Here is a 24,862-nt window from a genome sequence, read left to right as displayed (position 1 = left end):
TTCAAGGAATCTTATATGCCTTCCCAGCTCTGAACTCAGCAGTGGAACAAAGGATGTTCCCTCGCACTGAAACAACAGGCTGTATTACAGACGGGCCTTTGCCCACAGAAGTTTAGACTATTAACCAGGTTGCCCCGGACCCCCACAGGTTCACATGATCCGAGAGCTGCCAACACCGGAGATCTGACAGCAGACAGCCAGCCTGTTCCTGGTTGCACTTCCCGGCCAGCATTCTGAGGGTGTGATAGATAGTTCTTCAAGGCTTTTTGCTGTGTTCTTCTGGCTCTAATGTATTGCCCTGTAGCACTCACCCCTATTAGACATTACCCAGCTACTTTTAAAAGCACACAAATTTACCCATCAAGATTCCTGTGGGATAAGGAGATCTTTTGCTATGTTTCTATTTAACATCAACTCTGGTCACACAATCTAATTTCCATGAATCCTGGGGACTCTGTATGTCTCTTGTTCTTACTGTGACCTATTCATTACTTTTCCTCTATGTATGGATTTATTCTTTTCCTTTTTAAATTATTGTCAAGGGCCTTTGTTTTACTCTGTTTAGAGGAACTGATTCCCTGCCATATGAGTGTTTTAAAACACAACACTTGTAACATTTGAGGAAGCACTTACCTAATACAAAATGCTGAAGAGAAGCTCTAATGATGAGCTCAACACCCATGCCCTCAGCAATCCCCTCCAGCAGCCCCCCCCACCCCTGGTTCTAAGTACCAGTGAGCTCTGGTTCCCACCATCCCACCTCCCTGCATGCTAGCATACCTGCCTCTAACACCTTAGTAGCCCAAAGCCCACCTACTGACTCACGGTAATAGGGGCCTGCATTGAGTCTAGCAAGGCCCTGACCAGCAAATAAAGAGATGGGTTAACCACTAGCCTCACGTAGCTATCACGCACTTGACTAGTGAGACTGAGGAACTGAATCTGAGGTTTTTATCATAACTAACTGTGATGTAAACAGCCCCGTGTGGCTGGCAGCTATCACACTGCACAGCACAGATGAGAGAGAGAGAAATGCAGAGCTGCCCAAATGGTTCCTCCTCAATGGTTACATTTTTGAAAAGCTAAGATGAAGGAAGGCTCTGGAAGACAGTGACGTGCTGGTCCCAATGCTCAGTCACCCATGTGTGGGCGTCACCAAGAGTGGGGCCTTTGGCCCTCCTCCCTTCTTCCACCAGCTCTCTCCCTGCCAGCCCATCCTCTCCCACCTGAGCACCACATCCTGGTAGCACTCCTGCTCTCTCTCTGGGCCCAGGTTCCCCACACCCAGAGCCTGCAAGATCTATGCATTCCACCAGCATTTCAAATCCACAACCTCAAATGAAATCCATCACCTTCCATCCTCCCCACCTGCCAAACCTAGGTTCCCTGGACTTCATATTTTCTATAAAAGGTAACATCACCTAACCAGGTTGCTATATAAAAAAATCTTAATGTCATCCTTAATTTCCCTTCTCGGCCCTCAAAGGCCTTTAGAATCTCCTCTGCTATCAGCCCCACCTTCATTCTCAGGGTCCCACCTGAGTTCAGGCCTTGGTCCAAACCCCCAAACTCTCCGTCTTAGCCTGCAACACCCAAACAGGCCTTCCAAAAAGAGTCCAGGCGTCTTCCAGCGGGCTCTGCTGCCCCTCTGGGAATCCCCACTGCAGCTCACCTACTGTGTGCCCGCTCTGCTCTGGCTCTCTTACCACTTGAGGGCAGAAAGCTAAGTTATGAAGTGTTATGCATAGACATGGGTTTATACAGCATGTGTTGAATAAATAATTTTGCTAAATGACTATTACAACAGATGCCTGCTATGGGCTAAATATTTTATACCCTCAAAACCATACACAGAAGGCTTAAGTCCCAATGTGATAGTGTTAGGAGGTGGGACCTTTGGGGAGTGATTAGATTTAAATGAGAGCATCAAGGCAGAGTCCGAAGGATGGGATTAGTGCCCTGAAAAAATGAGAAAAAGAGACACCAAGAGCCTATTTTTCTCAACCACGTGAGAAGGCACCCACATGCAAGCCAGGAGAGGGGGCCTTAACCAAGAACCAAATCTGCTGCACCCTCAGCAGACTTCCTGCCTCCTCAACTGAGAGAAATAGATAGATGTCTGTTGCTTAAGCCCCCCAGGCTAGGGCGTATGTTACAGCAGCGGACTGACGCTTTTCTTTCTTCTTTTTGTGCCCTCCTCCAGTCTGCTCTCTACAGTATTCCCAGATGGTTCTTCAATATTTGTGAAGTACAACCTATAGGACTATTCCTATGGGCTAAAACTCTTGGAGACCTCTTTACTGATAGACTAGAAACATCCAGACTTCTGTGGATAAGATTCCAATATTTCCAGAATCTCTTGTCTGGCCTTAGCGCATCTCCAAATCAATAGGTGTTGTCAAGGGGTAGAGAGAAGTAGTCCATCTCCATATCAATAGGTGATGACAAGGGTGGGGAAGTATATCTAGACCAGAGAGGTTTGTTGAGGTCTCTTTTTCCAGCCGGGTTGGGAGAGACACGGGCAAGCAGAAGTGGACGACTGCTTGTAGGCAATAAGTGGGTTTCTTCCACTTTATTTCTCCCTTTAACTGATTTTGGCTTTAAACGTAATTTGCCCTGGGCCGGGAACTTACTTTCCCCCCAGAGTTACACTTAGCCAATCCTTCAAGAACCAACCAGAAGCAAGGCTCTCAGCTGGCCTATTCCAAAGTGACCAGCCCTACTACTTTCCCTCCTGCCCTGACTTGGCTCAGGCTGACCGCACCCTCTGCATGGTGGTCCCTTTCCTCAATTTGCACACGTTCCAACGCTGCCTCCTTTTGGTTCAAGGCCCTCCTCAGCTGCCACTGCTTCCAGGGTGCAGCACCACCAGGTGTCCTCTCCTCTCCGCTCCTCCTGCCCCGCCCCACGCCTCCTTCTCCAGTGGATCATGTGTTCATAGAGATATGTTTTAAAGTCAGCAAAAAAGAATCACCAAGAGGTACAACTGCCCAAGGTATCTGTTAGGAGTACTACCCTATAGTCCAAAATACCATTTCCCAAAGCACCGAGGGGCCATGTTAGAAGGAAAAGAGACACAAAACAAAAATGAAAACACAACCAGAACCACCAAGTTGGCCAGATGCTCACATGGAAAGTAGCTGGAGGAAATAAGAGACTGAGTCTCATTTGTTCCTCTGCTCCCAAGGGAATATCAATGACAGCAGTTAAATCCCAACTCTTTCTTTTGAAAACCATCCCCAAGAACACCTGCTGAACTCCAAAGATTACATACAGCCTGCTGGTCATTAAACAATGCTTGTGAGCAGCTCCCATCTTGCTCACCTGGCTGTGAATTTCTTGGGAACAAGAACCTTATGTGATCCAACTGATACAAATTTTAATTAACACACAGTGTGAACGAGACACTTTGGGCAAATCCCTGCCCTTCACCTTCCCACAGAGCCACATTCAGGTCTAAGGCTGTCAGATTCTAGATCTTGTGGGCTGAACAAAACAGGGAGACACCTATAGATGACCTAAGAGCAGAGATGCAGCAACCAAAATAATCCTACCAGTCAGGTGGTGGAAAACCTAGCCCCTACCCTTGTCCTGTCAACAAGCAAATCATTCAAAATGTCCTTCTATCTTATTATTATATATTTATTAGGGTATCTTTGATATACACTCTTATGAAGGTTTCACAAGAAAAACAATGTGGTTATTACATTACCCCTATTATCAAGTCCCACCCCCCCATACACCATTGTAGTCACTGTCCATCGGAGTAGTAAGATGTCACAGAGTCCCTATTTGTCTTCTCTGAGTGACACTGTCTTCCCTGTGACCCCACACACACCATGTGCACCAATCACGATACCTCACAATTCCCTTCTCCCTCCCCCACTGTTAGTCCCTTCCTGGAGTCTGTGAGTCTGTTGCTCTTTTGTTCCTTCAGTTTTGCTTCGTTGTTATATTCCACAAATGAGGGAAATCATTTGGTATTTTTCTCTGCCTGGCTTATTTCACTGAGCATAATACCCTCTAGCTCCATCCATGTTGTTGTAAATGGTAGGATTTGTTTCTTTCTTATGGCTGAATAGTATTCCATTGTGTATATGTACCACCTCTTCTTTATCCATTCATCTACTGATGGACACTTAGGTTGCTTCCATATCTTGGCTATTGTAAACAGTGCTACAGTAAACATAGGGGTGCATATGTCTTTTTGAATATGAGAAGTTGTTTTCTTTGGGTAAATTCCAAGGAGTGGAATTCCCGGGTCAAATGGTATTTCTATTTTTAGTTTTCTGAGGAACCTCCATTATTGCTTTCCACAATGGTTGAACTATTTTACATTCTATCTCATTTTTAAAGTTTTCTTAAGGTGACAATTTCACTAGTGATTAAATATACTGTCCCTATTTTCATTGTATTACAAAATATTTTCTAACAAGCCTCTTTCTATAGCCCCAAATTCCAACACATCAACTATTCCTTCATAAACATCCTTACATAGGCTTTTGTTTTCATCTGTTTTCCTTCTTTTATTTCATCTTTCACTTTCTCAGAAGCTCTGAAAGAGCTCAGGTGGACACACACATTTCTTGGCAACCCAATTCCAAGTCATCCTGTAGTTCATGTACTGGCCGCTTAGAGCCTCTCCCCTGGCATTTTCCCAGCAGCTCAATCCCATTCTACGACCCCTCTTTCTCATCCCCTCATTACTTCATCTTTCCCTTATCTCATTATAAAGGTAATGCTTACCTTGATAGCCTCAGAGTGGGGTAAAAATTCTAGAACTTCCCTCATGCAACTACCCGTGTTAAATTAACTTTATATTCACATTGTATTTCTGTACAACTATGTATTATATCCACATTCTCAGCTCCCACGTACTTGCAGGGACTCCTGATAAAGACAGATCTGGAAATCAATGCTTTGAGAAACACTCCTTCCCAACCCGACCCCTAAAAAACAATGACAGAGGGAAAAACCGCAAAACAGGCAAGCGTAAAAACAGACAAACCTTTCCAGATGTGAGAAACATAAAGCAATGAGTAGGCTGACATTGAGGCCCAGGAGGCCCTGGCCTGGGAAACCTCAGTCAGGCAGCTCTAGGCTCCAGAGGAGAAGCAGAGCCTCCCCCACCCAAGGAAGGAGGGGCCAGAATCAGGGTCAGCGCAGGAAGCCAGAGCCAGCCGGTCTCCCCACTCCTTCACATCACAGGCTGCACCACTCAGGGAGAAAGCAAGGCCTCCACTGTGAGACCCACTGTTGGTCTGGATCCAGGAAAAGAAAATGCAAAACCCCAGAGAGGCAGGAGTGGTGGGGAGAGAAAATCTCAAAAGAAACAATCAGAAGAGAATTTCACACCAGATGAAAATAGACCACAGAAATACTTTAAAATAAGTACATTTGGATCCTCAATGATATAAATGAAGAAACATTTTAAAACAAACACATACATATAAAACTTAAGAACCAAAAATAGGCAGAAATGAACCAAATAGAAATTTTAGGAGAACTATCACTGCAATAAAAACTCAACATGAACACATGACTATGCACAAAGAATTAGCAAATTGGAAAATAACCCTGGGGAGTCATCCAGAAGGTAACACTAGAAAAGATATCCAAATCATGAGAAAGCAGTTAAAGAGAAATAGCAATGGGCTGGAAGGCTCTAGTGTGTAATTAATATAAGGTCACCCGAAGTGGAGAACAAAAATACAGTTATATTCAGATGCACAAAGACAGGACAGTGACCATTCCTGTGCCCTCAGTGTATCTGAAAAGAAAAGTGAACTGAGAAGGGAGAGGAATTCAGGAACAGCAGCAAATATGAAACCTGATCACATATGCTGGCGAGTGTCACTGCTAGCTGTAAAATATCCCAACTGGGATGTGAATATAAGAAACCTAAAACTCTTGGCGATCATGACACTGACAAGGCAGGTGGGTGGTGAGGGTGGGCTCAAGTTCATCTCTCAAGTGGAGATGGGTGAGAGTGAGTGGTCTGCTGGGCTCTGAGGCAAAGAAACACAGCAGCAGAGACCACTCAATACCTATGCATAAAACGTTCCTTTCACTTTTCAAAGATGACCTCATTAAACTTGAGAACGTGACTTATCTCTTCCTCTACAAAACCTGTGTTGACCTAAAGCTTTTAATACAACACAGAGGCCAGATTCAAGATGTTACTTCACAGGAAGAAAGAAAACAGTAATGCCCATTGTAAAATCAGCGCAACATCTCTGCGAATAGGGTAAAAATCAAAATTTTTTTGGTCAGGCCAACCAATGTACTTAAAGATGCTGTGGTCACATCTTTCTTTTTTTTTTTTTTTTTCACATCTTTCTTACTGAGTAACGATGCAGTAAGGCGTATTCCAGAACCAGGTTTTAAGGAATCCTAGAATGGTATTCTTGCCATTAACCTGTGGATAAAGTGAAGGTTCCTGTGGCCAGGATTCTCACCTGGCCCTGGTAGGCTAGCTCACTACACACGTGTGGGCAATACGTTGTTATTGACTCTATATAAAGAGCTCCACCCAGTGCTCTGGGAGACATGGTGGCACTGCTGCAAGGCTGCAGGAGAGCAGAGACGAGACTGGAGTGGTGGCAGCACTGAGGACAGAGACTGAGAGGGCGCGGGGGCAGAGAGACCCAGAGGCAGAGACCGGCTTGCTGCATGCAGACTCACTCTGAGTGGACGGGATTCTAGTGATTGACCTGCCACCGTAGGAATAAAGTTGGGTATAACTCTTTCACCCCAAGAACGTTCTACTGTCATTTCTTTGGTCAAGTGAATCCACAGTGAACTTGCCCAGGGCTGAAACCCATTGGCAAGACAAACCTCATTTCCAGTAATAAGAGAAAAATACCTTGAGGCAAGTTCTCTCTAAAGAGCTTTTTTTTCTTTTTTAAACCAACAGTTCAGTCAACTTTATACCCATCAGGTCATAATCCTACATCTGGAAAAAATATAAGCATTGAATATAATGAATGTGTCGTCAGCCTTATCTGACTGATACCATTTGTCCAGGTAAAACTACCTCTGTTTTGGATGCTGCTGCCCTAATACCACGGACATCTGGATTCCAAATGACAAGTTATTCCTTCATTCATTCTCTCACCTTGCAACACAAGTCTGAAGCTGAGTTTCAGGTTATTTCATAAGACATATTTCTGGAGATAAAAGTAAGCTCTCACCATCCTCCAGTACACAATAGACACTGGGCCAGCTCTACAGTGTCTGTTCGTAGCAATGCTTGCTTCCTTCCTGGAGTTAATCCCATCAGGTGACTCCAGGCAGAAAGCAGATTCAAAATCAGGGTCAGCCAAAAGGGTTCCCAGAGGCTATGTTATGTGAAAAGCATTTGGTTTCCAACTGCCTTAGCCTTCACTGAAAACAGGAGTATTAGAGTCAACCCTATGTTGCATCAATAGGGACACTACTGAGAATGAGTCAAGAAGAAAGGAAGTCAGGGAATTCTTTACTCTTACCGGAAGAGTAAAGAAACCAGGATGCTTCGCTTCATCTTCGTATTTGCCTTCGGTGGAACTTCCAGCCTCCATGGACTTGGACATAGTGTTCCTACCAATACCCATCACTAAGAGGAAGGGAGTAGTTTGGCCGTTGGACTGGCGTGGCTGGAAGGGAAGACTTGTTCAAGCGAGGAGCCCCGGACCCAAGGTGGCTCTTCCAGTGCCTGGAGCACGATCCTCAGGCAGAGATGAGCCCCACAAGTGCCATCTCTTAGCACCTAGAAAAGGAGAAAGCAGCAAATCAGCTCAAGCACACGAGCAGCACAGGACACAGTTTCACGTCTCCTGCACAGAAGAGTTAGAGTACAAGTTATAACCAAACATCAAAAAAACACATCACTTAATTACACCTTTCAAGTCTTCACCAGTCTTCCTTTACAGTCACTCAGATTTTGACTCGCTCCAAGGAGAGAGGGACCACTAAACCCAAACGTCAAAAATATCAGAATACTAGGGAGGAAAGACAGCACAGAGATTTTTTTGCATGCATATGGTATGTATCACATAGCCCTGCACTGTCCAACAGAGCTCTCTGCAGTGGTGGAAATGTCCTACACCTGCTTTGCCCAATCCAGTTGTCACTAGTTACAAGGCTACTGAGCATTTAAAATGTGGCTAGTACCACAAACTGAATTTTTAATTCTATCTAATTTTGATTAAATCTAAATTGCTACTTGTGGTTCATTGCAGCCATATCAGACAGTGCAGTTATAGTCAATTTACTGATTGGATGGATATTAAAATTCTGAATTCCCTACAGGTGCCCAATTAAAGGCAGGGGAAGCCACTCAAAGGCATAAAAAAGAGGAGATAAAACCAACCGAGGATCAAATGGCCATACAGAATTCCAGGAAGGTGACAAGATGAGCTTTAAATGGGCTAGAAAGCCACACAAAAAAACACAGGCCAACCATTCAATACAAATCAAATGACAAAATAAACTAAAAGAACACCTCCCTATCCCCCACCCCCACAAAAAGAAGAAGGGCAAGTATATGACAAGAGGTAAGAGAGGAGAGGAAGGAGATCAACACTTGCTAGACCCCAAATGGTTCTGGAACACTCAGAGAATCTGACATTATTTAGTAAGAAAAAGTCCAACACGCCTCAAGAGAAAATCAAAGCAAAAGTCAAAAGCAGGAAATTGTCAAAACCATTCTATGCAGCCAAGTTTCGGTGAGGAAGAAAATTAAAAACTCAGTTTCAAACAAGAAAATTATGACTTGGACAATAAAAGAGATCCACCCAAAGATTAACAAGCATTTGGAGAATCTGACTTCAAAAATGAGAGGAGACAAAGGATCCCAACAAGGGCTGGCACATGTACAACAAGACGTGCCGAGGTATGCCTACATTTTTATGAAAAAAGCAATACCGCAAGCAGGTAGTGGTGGAAAGGGATAGAGCACGTTCAACAGCACTCTGATGAGAATGACGTCAGATTTTAACAGCAATTAATTTCCCACTGGGAATGAATAACCCAGGCAAGCTGTCCTACAAATGTGAGAAGATACCTACCTAATGGAAGTTTAGAAATACAAGTAGAAAACTCCCTGTTCAAGGAATTCTGTTAGGGACACCTTTTATTCAACAAATACCTCTGATGACCTAGGGGAAAAAACTGAAATGTAAACACATAAGAGAAACAATTATACAAAATTTGAGAGTTCAATACTTAGAAGGCAAAAAAAGAAAAATAAAAAAAACAGTAGCCAGAACATCAAGTAATCTCAGTGGAATAGAGCTAGGTACACACAGATTTTTCTGAGATGGCTTGTTTGGTTTGAATTGTCTATGCACATACCCATGTCATATCCATAACTGGCTTTCAACCACAAGGGATTTTTCTCTCCATGGACATCTGGCAACATCTGGAGACATGTCTGGCCATCACAGCTGGAGGAGGGATACATAGATACTAGGGGAACTGGTAAAATCCTACAGTGAATAACAGAACAGAACAGCACCCTACAGTGCACAGGACAGGTCCCAATCAAAGAATTATCTGGTCCCAATGTCAACAGCACCAAGGATGAGAGACCCTGGTTTAAAGATCTCTTCCTCCCAAAAACGGCACCCCAAATGTGTCACATGGACCCATAGCACAAGACCATGCCTCCCAAGGGATGCATATCCCAGTTTAAAAAGTGGGGGCTTCAAAGACATGGAAGCAACCTAAGTGTCCATCAGTAGATGAATGGGTAAAGAAGATGTGGTACATACACACAACGGAATATTATTCAGCCATAAGGAGAAAACAAATCCTACCATTTGCAACAATATGGATGGCGCTGGAGGGTATTATGCTCAGCGAAGTAAGTCAGGCAGAGAAAGACAAATGATTTCATCCGTTTGTGGAGTATAACAACAAAGCAAAACTGAAGGAACAAAACAGCAACAGACTCACAGACTCCAAGAAGGGACTAGCAGTTACCAGAGGGAAGGGGGGAGGGAGGGTGGGTGGAGAGGGAGGGAGAAGGGGATTGAGGGGCATTAAGAATAGCACACATAATGTAGGGGAAAAAACTGAAATGTAAACACATAAGAGAAACAATTATACAAAATTTGAGAGTTCAATACTTAGAAGGCAAGGGCAGGTGATCTCAAGATGTGCCACTTTGGCATACAGACTATTTTGAGCTGAAAGCAATCAAGGCCCAAAAAATTCAGAAAGAAACTTTGACTTTCCCCCTAACAAAAAAAAAGTACAGCACAGAGAAGACAAGTAGTAATTCTAAAGCATTTTACTATGCTGATAGACAGTGACTGCAGTGGGGTGTGCAGGGGGACTTGATAATATGGGTGATTGTAGTAACCACAATGCTGCTCTTGTGACACCTTCATAAGATTATATATCAATGATAACTCATTAAAAAAAAAAAGTTGGGGCTTCACATGATGAAGCAATACCTATAACAGAATAACTCTATGGCCATGACTTACTGCAGTTTAGTGACTTTTTAAATCATTTTCTCTTTTCAATAACAGGGATGAGTGGGTTATTATTTTTCCTTGTCTCTTCTGCTATTTGTAGGGGATATGAGGACCTACTTTACTACTGTCAGGGAGGAAAATTTTCTTCTACCCTTGGAAGTTCTAGCTGGTCCAAGAATCAAATAACATAGGACAGATTAGCATGAGAAAAAAACTAAGTTTAACTACTTACCTACAGGGATCCACAGGCATGGAATTCTAAAGATAGGCAAAATGAGATATATAAGCCATCCTGAACTAGGGAGAAAAGAGGAGGGATCTGTGGCTTCAGAAGGAAAGAGAAGCAATTCAAAGGAATATGAAACAATAAATATTTGGTAAACAAATGTTTGCTGGACCACACGGAAACAATGGGACACAGAGAGGAATTTTAACAGACTTTGCTCAGTTTCTCCCTACCACACCCAGTTCACATTAAAATGTAGTTATTTATGGTTAGAGCTCTCTTCCTGGAGCAGGTCCTCTGTCTAAATTCTTTTTATGCAGTTAGGGGGAAAGTCAAAGTTTCTTTCTGAATTTTTTGGGCCTTGATTGCTTTCAGCTCAAAATAATCTGTATGCCAAAGTGGCACATCTTGAGATCACCTGCCCTTGGCTCCTACACTACACAGTCTCCAATACAGAAAAGTGAGGACTTCCTATAGTCAGAGGGGAAACTGGACATTGCTCTAAAAATCCAAGAATCTAGTAGAGGCAGGAAGATCAGAAACCTAGACTGTCTATGCATAGGAGAAAAGGGGCAGCAGGGTGGCAGAAATGTTAGAGGAAAGGCAGAAAGGTGGTAAGAGAGAAACTAGAGAGCAAAAGAGAACTTGTACCACACAAACAGATAAAAGGCATCCAAATTGGTAAGGAAGAAGTTAAACTCTCACTATCTGCAAATGACATGATAATATACATAGAAAATGCTAAAGACTCCACCAAAAGACTTAGAATAACTGAATTCAGCAAAGCTGCAGGATACAAAATTAATACACAGAAATCTGTTGCATTCCTATATACTAACAATGAATTAGCAGAAAGAGAAATCAGGAAAACAAGTCCATTTATAATTACATAAAAAAGAATAAAATACCTAGGAATAAACCTAACTGAGGAGGTAAAAGACCTTTACTCTAAAAACTATAAGACATTCATGAAAGAAATTAAAGAAGGTACCAACAAACGGAGATCCATCCCATGCTCATGGATAGAAAGAATTAATATTGTCAAATTGCCATCTTGCCCAAAGCAATTTACAGATTCAAAGCAAAGCCTGTCAAAATACCAACAGAATTCTTCAATGAACTAGAACAAATAGTTCTAAAACTCATATGCAACCACAAAAGACCCCGAATAGCCAAAGCAATCCTGAAAAGGAAGAATAAAGCCGGGGGGATTTACACTCCCTAACTTTGAGCTCTACTATAAAGCCACAGTAATCAAAACAATTTGGTATTGGCACAAGAACAGACCCATATATCAATGAAACAGAATAGAGAGCCCAGATATAAGCCAACACATATACAACCAATTATTATATGATAAAGGAGCCATGGATAAACAATGGGGAAAAGATAGCCTCTTCAACAACTGGTGTTGGCAAAACTGGACAGCTACATGCAAGAGAATGAAACTGGATTATTGTCTAACTCCATACACAACAGTAAACTCAAAATGGATCAATGAACTGAATTTAAGTCATGAAACCATTCAACATAGTTTATGTTTCTTAGAAGAAAGCATAGGCAAAAATCTCTTGAATATAAACATGAACAACTTTTTCCTGGACACATCCCAAGCAAGGCAAACAAAATAAAAAATGAAGAAACGGGACTGTATCAAACTAAAAGGCTTCTGTACAGCAAAGAACACCATCAGAACAAAAAGGCATCCTTCAGTATGGGAGAATATATTTGTAAACAAGTCCTCTGATAAAGGGTTAACATCCAAAATATATAAAGAACTCATAAGCCTCAACACCCCAAAAACAACTAACCAGATCAAAAAATGGGCAGAGGACATGAACAGACACTTCCCCAAAGAAGAAATACAAATGGTCAACAGGCACATGAAAACTTGCTCCCCATCACTAATTATCACGGAAATGCAAATTAAGTGAGATATCACCTCACACAAGTTAGGATGGCCAACATCCAAAAGACAAGGAACAACAAATGCTGGCATGGATGCAGAGAAAGGGGAACCCTCTTATACTGTTGGTGGGAATGTAAATTAGTTCAACCATTGTGGAAAGCAATATGAAGGTTCCTCAAAAAACTAAAAATAGAAATACCATTTGACCCAGGAATTCCACTCCAAGTAATTTACCCATAGAAAACAAGATCCATGATCCAAAAAGACAAAAGCACCCCTATGTTTATCACTGCACTATTTACAATAGCCAAGATATGGAAGTAACCTAAGTGCCCATCAACAGATGAATGGATAAAGAAGATGTGGTACATATACACACTGTAATATTATTCACCCATTAAAAGAAAAGAAATACTGCCATTTACAACAACATGGATGGAGCTAGAGGGTATTAATCTAAGTGAAATACGCCAGGTGGAGAAAGATAAATACTAAATGATTTCACTCATTTGTGGAGTATAACAAAGCAAAACTGAAGGAATGAAATAGCAGCAGACTCATAGACACTGAGAAGGGACTAGTGGTTACCAAGGGGAAGGGGTTGTAGACAGTGTGGGGTATGGGGGGGTAAGGGGATTAAGGGGCACTATAATTAGCAATCACAATATAGGCTAGTCACAGGGATTGTAGTACAGCATAGAAAATACAGTTAATGATTCTGTAACCTCTTACTACACTGAGAGACAGTGACTGCACTAGAGGGGGTGAGGATTTGATAACATGGGTAAATGAACCATGGTGTTGTGTATTAGAAACCAATATAAGATTGTACATCAATGATACTTAAAAAATATATACATATATGGGGGATGAATTGTCAGATGATTCCAGTTCCCAGCCTTCATGCCTTCCAACTGAGGTCATAGACATCACAGAATAGAGACTGTCCATTCCACTATACCCTGTGTGAAATTCTCACCTGCAGAAACTGTGAAAGATAATAAATACTATTGTCATTAAAAACAAAAACTTGTACCCACCTGTGTAGAGGGCATGGGGACAGGGAAATTGTCAAAAGGTACCAGGGTCTCTAACCTGGGAGTCCAAGATGGTGATATAATGTATAAGAGTGTTTAGTTTATTTCTGATTCTAGGAACACTGTAGAGATTTCTTGGAAATACAAAGTATAAGACACATTTTAAGAACCCCTCTGCAATCCCCACAGTAGAGCTATTTGTCAACTAAGAAAGGCCCCAACTTAAAAAAAAAACACACAGTTGAGAACACTGCCTGGACACTTGTACACAAGAGGGTTGGCCTCAGCTTTGGCACCCAGGTCTCACAAAGAGAGGAGAGGTATCAGTGAACATCAGAGGGGGATAAACACGCAGAAAGAAGACCCAGCTAGATCAGAGTGTAGTTAATGCCCAGTGAGGCAAGATTAATGCAAGAATCAGGAGAGTACCTTTAAAATAAATCTAATTCTCAAATAAATAAATAAATAAATCTAATTCTCCTGGGTTAACCTTATCTTTGTATTTGTTCAGACTCGGACACCCATTGCAGCAGCCATCCCTCCACTGCCCCCATCACCAGGAACAAAGGCGGGCAGCAGGCGTAGCTCTGTCCTGACAAGCCACTCCCATCAAGTACTCTGTACTTTTCTCCACCAGGCATTTCACTGACCCTCACAAGCTATACTGGCTTTGCCTGTCTCTTACAGCAGCACCCTTTGGGCATCCAGAAAATGTAGACCACATCAGCATCAGAGAGGATAGAGCCAAAGAGAGGGCAGGGCTGCAGGCTCTGAGAAGCTTCGGGGCAGGAGGCAGCAGAGCAGGGAGTGGGGTACCCTTTGGAGGGTAAGACAAATGGAGGGAGGAAGAAGAAGAAAGGGAGAACAAAGAAATACATCCTTGGAAGTCCCAAAGTGAGAGTGCCAGGCCATACTCAAGAGCATGAAGACAGCCTCAAGGCCAGAAACGACGCACTGCGCTACGGTGAGCCAGTGTTCCCTCCCTGCAGGCGGAACTTGGGTGTGGGTATATGCCAAGACCCAGAAGCAAACAAAGCAAAAGATAAAGGGGAAATAGGGGTGGAATCTAAGGTCTGTGTTAGAATTTGTGTTTATAAAAATGGGGGGAAGGCAAAATTCCCTGGGAATCTGACACTGGGGGAAAGTCTGCCCACCCAGAGCCCGCCATCACCCCTGTTCCTACTCCTTGTGGAAAAGAATACGCAAGGCCATTGATATCTTGCCCCAGACCTCATGACAAGGGAAAAAGGAGAGGTGGGGACTCAAAGATGAGGCTCATTAACAATGAAAATGATGACGACACAGGGGAGTACCTACCAAGGCCTCCATAAGCGCCCCTGTGTGCCAAGAACATCTCTGCCCTCTCATCACATACCTGACAAATGATTTCTCTCTTGTAAGCCAACTATTATGTGATTTGCACACTAACTCCCAAAGTGGTAACTGAGCTTCAGAGAAGTAAGTTGCCAAAGGATACACGGCTATAAGCGGTGGAGCAGGATTCAAATTTAAACTAGTATTCCAGCCCTAACAATGCTTACACAACCAAGACATTAAACTGTCTTTTAAATGCTCAGTCTACAGCCAACTTCCTTGAGCAATTACAGGGTGACTTGCTGTGTAAACCAAGTCTCTGCTCACCATGTGGTTCTGGAGGAAGCCCACCCTGCTCAGACCAGGGGCTCCCAAATCTGTACACACTGGCCACTCTGCACCAGCACTCAGCTTCTTGTCTCATTTTCCTGGTCCACCTTAATGGGCCCACCGCCTGTCCATCATGCAGCCAGCATGACCATGCTACGGAAACAATCATGCCTTTTGATGGCATCCTAATTCACATCAGAATGGCACCCAAGTTCCTTAGGAGTGCTGCAGGGTCACGGTGAAGCCTCCAGTAAAGCTTGGCCCCCACCTTGCTGTCTTTCCGATCCTGAAGGTATCGGGTCTCTTCTAGCTCTGAGGCTCTTGCACGTTCAGTCCCTCCACAATAAACACCCTCTACCTCAGCCCCTTCCATTAGCATGTCCTCTGATAACCAGCTCATCACAGCGTCTGGGAGCTGTGCAGACAGTGATAATACTACATAACATCTGCCTGCCCAGCCAGCCAGCTGCAGAACAAGAGGCAATGTCCACAGCCTGCATCCCTGGGTCCCAGTGCCAAACTGGGCACCTACATTAAAGACTCCTCAAAAACTGTAGAAGAAATGATGTTTAAAGAAAAAAGGCACTTGATATAATGTGACAGTCACTCTAATTTAGTATTCTTATTAAATTGGGAAAGGAAATTGATAGCAACAATGAACACATCTGATACAAGACACATTCATGTCAAGGACATGCCAGGATGGCAACATCACTGCTATCACTCAACTGATGAGAAAAATGAGGAAAGTGTTCGAAAGGAAAAGACCTTTCAAGAGAGATGAAAATCTGAGAGAGTGTAAACACAGGTGACTAGGTACAGAACACAGGAGCAAAACACCTTCGGAGGTGACTGACTCAGACATTTCCCAAATGCCAGCAATAAGCATCTAGATCAGAAGCTGGCAAACTATGGCCCCACGTCATCTTATATGGTGCCCAAAAAGGATGTTTTTTGTTTTCAAAGGATTGTAAACAACCAGAACATGTGACAGAAGCTATCTGGCCCCCAGAACCCAAGATACTTTCAGAAAAGTCTGCTGACCCCTAAGGAGGAGGATGAAAGAATCCTACTTAAAATGGCAGTAACAGCATTAAACACTTAATAAGTTTAATAAAAAATGTGCATGGCCCTTAAGAATAAAACTTTTAACTATTACAAAGGGCCATAAAAGGGATTTGAATAACCAGAGAAACAGACAGATATTCTTGGAGAAGAAAGCTAAAGAAAGCTACTGTGCGGATATTCATTTCCCTATAAACATAATGTACATAAATCCAATAAAAACCAATTAATACACAAAAGGGGGAAAAAGAGGGCTTGTTAAAATTCCTGTAGTAGAATAAGCAAAAATAACCATAAATATCTAGAAAAATAAGAATGTGCTCTATCAGATAGGAACCCTCATGTAAAGCTGTAATGAACAGGAGAGTTCAACATAGGTATAAAAACAGATAAATAGACTGGACAACAGAAAACCCACAAATCAACAAATACATGATAGGGGAGGCACTCCAAATCATAAGATCAAGTGTGGATTTTCAATACAACATGCCAAGACAATAGGTTCACTGGTAACTAAATCTAGAAACAGTGAAGACCCAAGGCTAAAAAATAAATAAAGCAACTAAATGATTATATGTTAGAGTAGGGGACTCCTATCTATCTTAGCATATCGTTAAAGATGAAAAAGAGGCAAAGGCTGACAGATTTTACGATATAAGATTTTTTGGATTTCTGTATGGAAAAAAATCACAAACACAAAATTAAAAGGCAAAATATATACATAAGATATGTTGATACCTTTACAATTTAAGAACTCTTACAAATCAATAAACAGAAAATAAAAAATCCTTGATATAAAAATGGGCAAAACATAGGAGTTTCTAATCTTCAATCCCCCTCAAATACAAATGGCAAAATAAAGGTTTGATTCTTGTTTAAAATCAAATACAAGTATACTGAAATGAGGTACCATTTTTTAAACCTGTATCACTTATTTTTAATACCCTTATATTTTAAGGTGGTGGAGAAAGAGATAAACACACTCCTAATGAAAAATAAATGTGCTAATGAGAAGGCAGTTTGGTTATATGTATCCCAACTTATAAATATTCATATTCACTTCTAATACTTGGCCTAAGGAAATGCTACTTCTAGGCAATTTAAAGCAATAATTAGAACACAAAGATTTATTTACAAAATTGTGTAGTTAACATTATTGATAAGACCAAAAATCAGGAAAAATCTAATATCCAACACTAGGGAATTGAATGGTAAAAAAGTGTGTTCCATGCAAAGGAATACCATGTAGCCATTAAAAAGATAGCACACAAATATTTACTGACATGGAAAAATGCTTACCCCATTTTATATATGAAAACAGACTATAAAAAATAGTATGTACAACATTATACTAAGTGAAATAAGCCAGTACAGAAGGACAAATGCAGCATGATTCCTCTTATATGAGGTATCTAAAATAGTCAAATTCAAAAGAGAATAGAATGGTGGTTGACAGGGATTTGTGGGTAGACAGCTGCTATTCAGCAGGTACAAAGTTTATTATGCAAAATGAGCAAGTTCTAGAGATCCAGTGTATAACACTGTGCCCAGAGTTAATACTTAAAAACCTTTTTTTTTTAAGAGGGCATCTCTCATATTTATTGATCAAATGGTTGTTAACAACAATAAAATTCTATACAGGGGACTCAATGCACAATCATTAATCAACCCCAAGCCTAATTCTCAACAGTCTCCAATCTTCTGAAGCATAACGAACAAGTTCTTACATGGTGAACAAGTTCTTACATAGTGAATAAGTTCTTACATGGTGAACAGTGCAAGAGCAGTCATATCACAGAAACTTTCAGTTTTGGTCACGCATCATGAACTATAAACAATCAAGTCAAATATGATTATTCGTTTGATTTTTATACTTGATTTATATGTGAATCCCACATTTCTCCCTTATTATTATTATTTTTTAATAAAATGCTGAAATGGTAGGTAGATGCAAGATAAAGGTAGAAAACATAATTTACTGCTGTAAGAGGGCTAATGTAGATGATCAGGTCTGTGCCTATAGACTAAGTATTAATCCAAGCTAGACAAGGGCAGCAAAACATCCACGGATGCAGAAGATTTCTCTCAAAACAGGGGGGGTGAGGTTCTAAGCCTCACCTCTGTTGATCCCCAATTTCTCACCTGATGGCCCCCCTGTGACTGTGCCTGTCTTAGGTTGTTCTAAAGTTCTTATAATAACAACAGAACAAAGATAATTTTTTTAAATGAGGTAATGAGTAAAAAGAATTAAAGGCAATTCATACAATAAAAAAATAGTGTACACAGCACTAATCTACTATGTAAGTGAGCATACACACATACACACACCAAAATGTTGATCAATGAGATAGCAAAGAACTTATTTTCTTCTTTTTACTTTTCCACATTCCCTAAAGTTATTTACTTAACAATGAAAGATATGCCCACTTTCTCCCCCAAAAGCTGATGATGTCCACTTCAGCATCCAGGTCTTCCCCACTGTTCAGAATAAAATTCAGACAAGTAGTTGGTTCCCCTTAACATGGTAACACAAAACAATTCAGTCCTTTCTGCTGAGAAACACTCTACAGTTACAAGGCAGTAGAATAAAGCTCCATGTCTGAAGTTGTAAAATAACCTTTATTGTCAGGAGAGAATGGAGCAAAGCCAAGGTTTTTAAAATTACACTGAGCAGGTAAAGAGGGGAATGGACAATAGGAAAGGTGTCCCAATAACCAAGGCTGACCCAAAGCGGTCCTCAACTTTGTGCTACAACCACCTAAGAACTTTACCACCTAGGTGCCCTGCCCAGAGTCTGATTGACAGGTCTGTGTAGCTTGAACATCTAGATGTTTTAAAGCTCCCTTGCAACCTCGGTTACAAATCACTACCTTAGAGCAAACAGGAAATCGTTAGTCTAAAAAAAAAGCCTCAAAATAAACGTGATCCTGACAGACTGGAAAATGAGCTGAGAAATTCTGCTGTGAGTTAAGTAGAAAAGTTTAAATATTCAAACCATTAACAAACTTGCAATTCCCTAAGGAATGAATGACCAGCTCTCCAGCCACCAAGAATCATGCACAAATGCAGTACAACTTTAATTAGTACTTATTTCATCATGTATTCAGCCAGTCATCATTTGTTTTGCCCTTAGCTTTATCTAACCATTTCTCTGCTGTCCATTTATCTGACACCATCCAGTGTCAACTCTCTCACTGCGGCTTACCACAGCCACCTAACTTGGGCATGAGATGGTACTATCCAAACAGAAGATTTAAGGAGTGAGCTGCTCCTGGAGTTAAATAACAAGACCTGGTGCATTTCTTGGAAGCACAACCAAATCCTAAGAAAAGATACCCTCCAGTATCAGCACCTAGCAAGCGCTAGTTCACAGCACTCAATGGCTGAATGAATTAATCACTAAGAGTGCTCCTGAAAGGTAGAATCCCCTGGTACAATTCATCTTTGTTTTCCCAGCTACAGAGCACAGAACAGATATTCAATAAATGTTAATGAGATACACACGTAACCCAAATAGATGGCACTGAATGAACACTACATCAAAAATATAAATGCATGGCAATTTGATCTAGACACAAAAAACTATAGTTCTCCAAAACGATACCAAAAGATTAAGAATAGAGAATAAGAGTCAGTGGATCAGTTGCCTAAGATGCACTTGGGAAGCTTATTCAAAATACAGATTTCTTCCACACCAATACCTGTAGATAAATGTACACAGCTGTTTGTTATTATAACAACCCAAAATAAGAAATACAAACGTCCCCCATAAAACTCTTTGAAGAAAACACAGCCAAAAATCTCTTGAATATAAACATGAGCAACTTCTTCCTGAACACATCTCCTCAGGCAAAGGAAACAAAGGCAAAAATGAACAAATGGGACTACATGAAACCAAAAGGCTTCTGTACAGCAAAGGACATCATCAGTAGAACAAAAAGGCATCTTACAGTATAGGAGAATATATTAGTAAATGACATATCCAACAAGGGGTTAACATCCAAAATATATAAAGAACTCACACACCTCAACACCCAAAAAGCAAATAACCCTATTAAAAAATGGGCAGAGGGTATGAACAGACAATTCTCCAAAGAAGAAATTCAGATGGCCAACAGGCACATGAAAAGATGCTCCACATCGCTAATCATCAGGGAAATGCAAATTAAAACCACAATGAGATATCACCTCACACAGGTTAGGATGGCCAACATCAAAAAGACAAGGAACAACAAATGCTGGCAAGGATGCAGAGAAAGGGGAACCTCCTACACTGTTGGTGGGAATATAAATTACTTCAAACATTGTGCAAAGCAATATGGAGATTCCTCAAAAAACTAAAAAGAGAAATACCATTTGACCTGGGAATTCTACTCCTAGGAATTTACCCAAAGAAAACATGATCTCAGATTCAAAAAGACAAGTGTTAAGTAAATAAGACATTGCAGCACTATTTACAATAGCCAAGATATGGAAGCAACCTAAGTGTCCATCAGTAGATGAATGGATAAAGAAGATGTGGTACATATACACAACGGAATATTATTCAGCCATAAGAAAACAAATCCTACCATTTGCAACAACATGGATGGAGCTAGAGAGTCTAATACTCAGTGAAATAAACGAGGCAGAGAAAGACAAGTACCAAATGATTTCCCTCATTTGTGGTGTATAACAACCAAGCAAAACTGAAGGAACAAAACAGCAACAGATTCACAGACTCCAATAAGGGCCTAGTCGTTACCAAAGGGGTGGGGTGTGGGCGGGCGGGTGGGGAGGGAAGGAGAAGGAGATTGAGGGGCATTATAATTGGTACATATGGTGGGGTGGGGGTCACAGGGAAGACAGTGTAGCACAGAGAAGACAAGTAGTGACTGTAGTATCTTACTACGCTGATGGACAGTGACTGCAATGGAGTGTGTGGGGGGGACTTAATAATATGGGTGAACGCAGTAACCACAATGTTTTTCACGTGAAACCCTCATAAAGTATATCAATGATACCTTAATAAAAAAACAGAAATACAAATCAATAGGTGAGTGTGATAAACATATCGCAGTAGTCCATGCAAAAAATACTCAGCAATAAAAAGGAAGCAACTTACTGGTACATAATGTAGAGGAACTGAACAGATACTATGTTGAGTGAAAGAAGTCTGCCTGACTTGCAGCCTGATTGCTGCATCTATAATGACAGGAAGTAGTGTGACCTAGAGCAGAAATGGAGGGAGGAAAGGACTCCAAAGGCACCTTTGGAGTGACAGAAATGCTCTTTTCTTGATTGTGATTCTGGTGGCTCCACTTGTATGTATATCCATTTACCTTATGTAAACTGCACTTCAATAATATTGACTTTCAAAGAAAAAAGGAATTTAAAAACTGTAATCCCACCAATTTAAATATCCCCTCCCACAAATTCTAGTTCCACAGACCTGGTTTATACCTGGAAACCCTCATTTTTTTAACAAAAACACAAATGTTCTGATGCTAGTCATCCTCAGATCACTCATACCTTTGGACAGGCAATCTGGGCAGGACAAAACTATTGTCTCCACTTGCATGAATCTCTCTAGACAGGTGAGATTATAACTAAGAAGAAAGACTTCAGGAATAAAGAAACTCAAAACCTCAACTTGCCCCAGGGGTAGTTTGGTCCCTACCCAGACCAATAGGAGCTTGCAGAGCTGGCCAGGTTCAGTGAGAAAGCACATTTTAAAAGCTAATCCGTGGCTCTGTACTTAAATCCCATCATTAGCAGATTAGAGCTGGATGTGGCTGCTCCATTAAATTTTGTTAAATGCTAACATTTGACTTAAACTTTTAATCCAAGCTTTTAATCCAAGCCCCACCCCCAAGATTATTGGAACAAATATCTCAACATCTCTATGATCAACTCCCTTTAAATGAGATGCCTTAAATGGCTGCCTAAACACACAGGGTCCTGCTTTAGACAATTTACAATTCTGACGCTCTTCCCAGCTATCATTACTCCACATAAGCAGCAATGAATGAACCTGTAAGGGACGGTTATTACTTGATCTTATGAGGACAGTTTTGCTCACAGGGTGTAACAGGAAAAAACCCAATCGCCTTACAGCCTTTTCCAAAACACTCCAAGAATCCTTGCTTATTTTTCAAAGTGCAAGTCATTACCCACTAGCGGGCCATGAAATCAACTTAGCAGATCTCAGCCAGAATGTTTAAAACAATGGAATTTAGCAGAAGAAAAAACTTCAGAGCACATCTGACAAAATAAGGGTAACTTCGTTTCAAGGTAAAAATACCCTGTGGGTCAGTCCAAAAGAGCATGAAAGTCACTGATGCAACTAAAGCTCTGCCCTGCGACATAAAAGGCACATTCCAAGTACCGGATTTTAATCGGGTTATTTGTTGGGCTTAAGCTAACACACCCATAGAAATAACTTGCCGAAGTAGTACAAGATGACACTGATAACGGCATTATCAAAATATACCCTTGCCACAATGAAGGAGAAAGTATCCAGAATCATGGCCTGTCTTGAAAATCTCTCAGTCGTAAACCAAACCACCTTTAATGGCTGGAAACTCCACTGCATCCTCCAACCTCTTCTCAAAGAAAATCTCCATGGCATCCCAATGAGTGTTGTCAGCCTTCTGTCACTGTCTGGGTTTGTTTACTTGTTCTCTTAAGAAAATAACAACAGAAGCCAGATAATGCCTGGATTTCTGAAGGAGCACCCAGAGCTGGAGGCCAGGTTCCATCTCAGTAACCTGCTAAGCACCCCAGAGCAAACGGTCCTTCAGAGGCCACAGCCCCAGGGCCCACAAGACAGCCCAGGTCAACACCCCCACTAGGAAGGTGGAAGAGGGCCCCTGGGCGAATCCTGATGGACTACTCAGCAATCAGACTTGGGGGCCTCAACTGTGGGTTGCCAAACTGCTAGAGAGACATGTAGATACTCCTGCAACACCCAGGGCATGAGGCAGGTGAGGAGGATCGTTCCCAACTGAAAGCAAGTATTTTATGGAGCATAAAGTAAAATTCACAACGGATAAAGTGAAACAGAAGATGTTAGCGAATACATTTTATCTGCAGAGATCCCTTCAGTCTCTTCTAGAGACTTAATCCCAGAAGCCCTTAGTACAGAATTCGCTCTAGTCCCAAACCAAACTCTTAATCTTAAAAAAGCTCTTAAATCCAGTCTGAGGCAGGCTGTTTGCTGACGTAAGTTTACACAGCCTGAGCCTTGAAGAGCCACAAACATGCTATCTAGATGACAAAACACTGACTCACCACTGCTCCGTCAGGGGGACAGTGGAGTCAAGCAAACAGCAAAAGGTCGAAGCAGCTGACATGTTGCTGTTTTGAGGGCTTTAAAATACAAAGTCATCAGTGACCTTTGTTTTTCTGACTTAACGTTACAAGTATCAGACACTATGCCATCTACGATGGCTGGTATCATCCAGCAGAAATTTCTTCCCCAGACTTTACTGAAATAAAATTATGACAAGACCTTAAGACTCATTCTAACCATGCCTCTCTTGCCCCAGGTACCATCCACACAAACCATGCTGACCTGCACTGCACAAGTCTGAGCTCAAGAAGCCCCCTCCTCCTGGGTTAACTGTCCCTCTTTGGTGTTTCCACGGCACATGGCTTCTTGGTCAAGCTCCCAAACCAGGCAGGGATGGGACAGGGATATAGTCCCTGCCATAGGAAAGGCATTCAAATATTTGAATGAGAAAACTTGAACATTTTTCCATGGGCCAGTTAGTCATATACCCAAAACACAACTTTATCTTTGCCCTCCAGAAAATTCAGGGAAATCAGTGGCTGGTACAAGCAAGGGGAGAGGTAATAAAGCAAAAACTATAGCCTGTGGGCCAGAATGAAAATATAAATGTATATTTGAGAAAAGCAGAAACAAGATAGGTTTTATTACTTTTATTTCTACTGTGTGATTTAACATTTTGTACAAATGGTGTTTTTTTTTTTTACTTAAATACTATTTCAAATGTATTAATCAGTCATTATAGGAGCCACTGAAAAAGCTAATTTTATATGGAGTTTTAATTAAGACAAAAACATGCAAAATTAAGTAACTGCCCATCATATCCAAGATATAAACCTGGTTTCACTTAACCCTTACAAAAATATTTGGAAGGATTGCTATTATCTCTATTTCACAGTTTGGTAAAACTAAGGTACAGAGGTTGATTTACCCCTTGGACTCAAGACAAGGGTGAGGGGCAGACAATCATCATGAGAGCATGAGAGCCGCTCCCAGTTCCCTTACCAACAGATCAGAGCTCCCAAGACGAGCAGCCAGAAAAGGCCTGGGAGGCGAGGCCGTGTCTAAAGGCCGGTTTGGAGGAAGGCCCCCCAGTTACTCTGGAAAGAAAGCAGCTTTCTCCTCTTGCACATCTCCAAAAGACCCTTGTCACGTGGTATCTCCCCCCATCCTTCCCCCAATGAAAGGACAACCTTGGGTGCCCAGGTAACTTCAGGTGATGGCTCTCCCTAGCACCAAGTCCCACAT

At 41.5% G+C, this 24,862-nt stretch overlaps 1 protein-coding gene across 6 annotated transcripts in view; it reads right to left on the bottom strand.

Moving 5' to 3' along the window:
• SLC23A2 (solute carrier family 23 member 2) overlaps positions 1-24,862 on the bottom strand; it is a 139,172-nt gene that overhangs the window by 78,995 nt on the left and 35,315 nt on the right. For 5 of the 6 annotated variants that reach the window (XM_036885078.2, XM_036885077.2, XM_036885079.2 and 2 more), the window contains one exon: positions 7,488-7,747. In XM_036885078.2, the coding sequence (XP_036740973.2) occupies positions 7,488-7,592 (105 nt within the window). In that variant the 5' untranslated portion in view covers positions 7,593-7,747. Of the gene's footprint in view, positions 1-7,487; positions 7,748-9,047; positions 9,138-24,862 lie in introns of all 6 variants that reach the window. The other variant, XM_057502757.1, reaches the window with a different exon arrangement.

Source organism: Manis pentadactyla, chromosome 5 (assembly GCF_030020395.1).
Source record: "Manis pentadactyla isolate mManPen7 chromosome 5, mManPen7.hap1, whole genome shotgun sequence".
NCBI classification, from domain to species: Eukaryota; Metazoa; Chordata; class Mammalia; order Pholidota; family Manidae; genus Manis; species Manis pentadactyla.
Note: the sequence above shows the minus strand (reverse complement) of the source record. Positions and strands in the feature narration are given on the sequence as shown.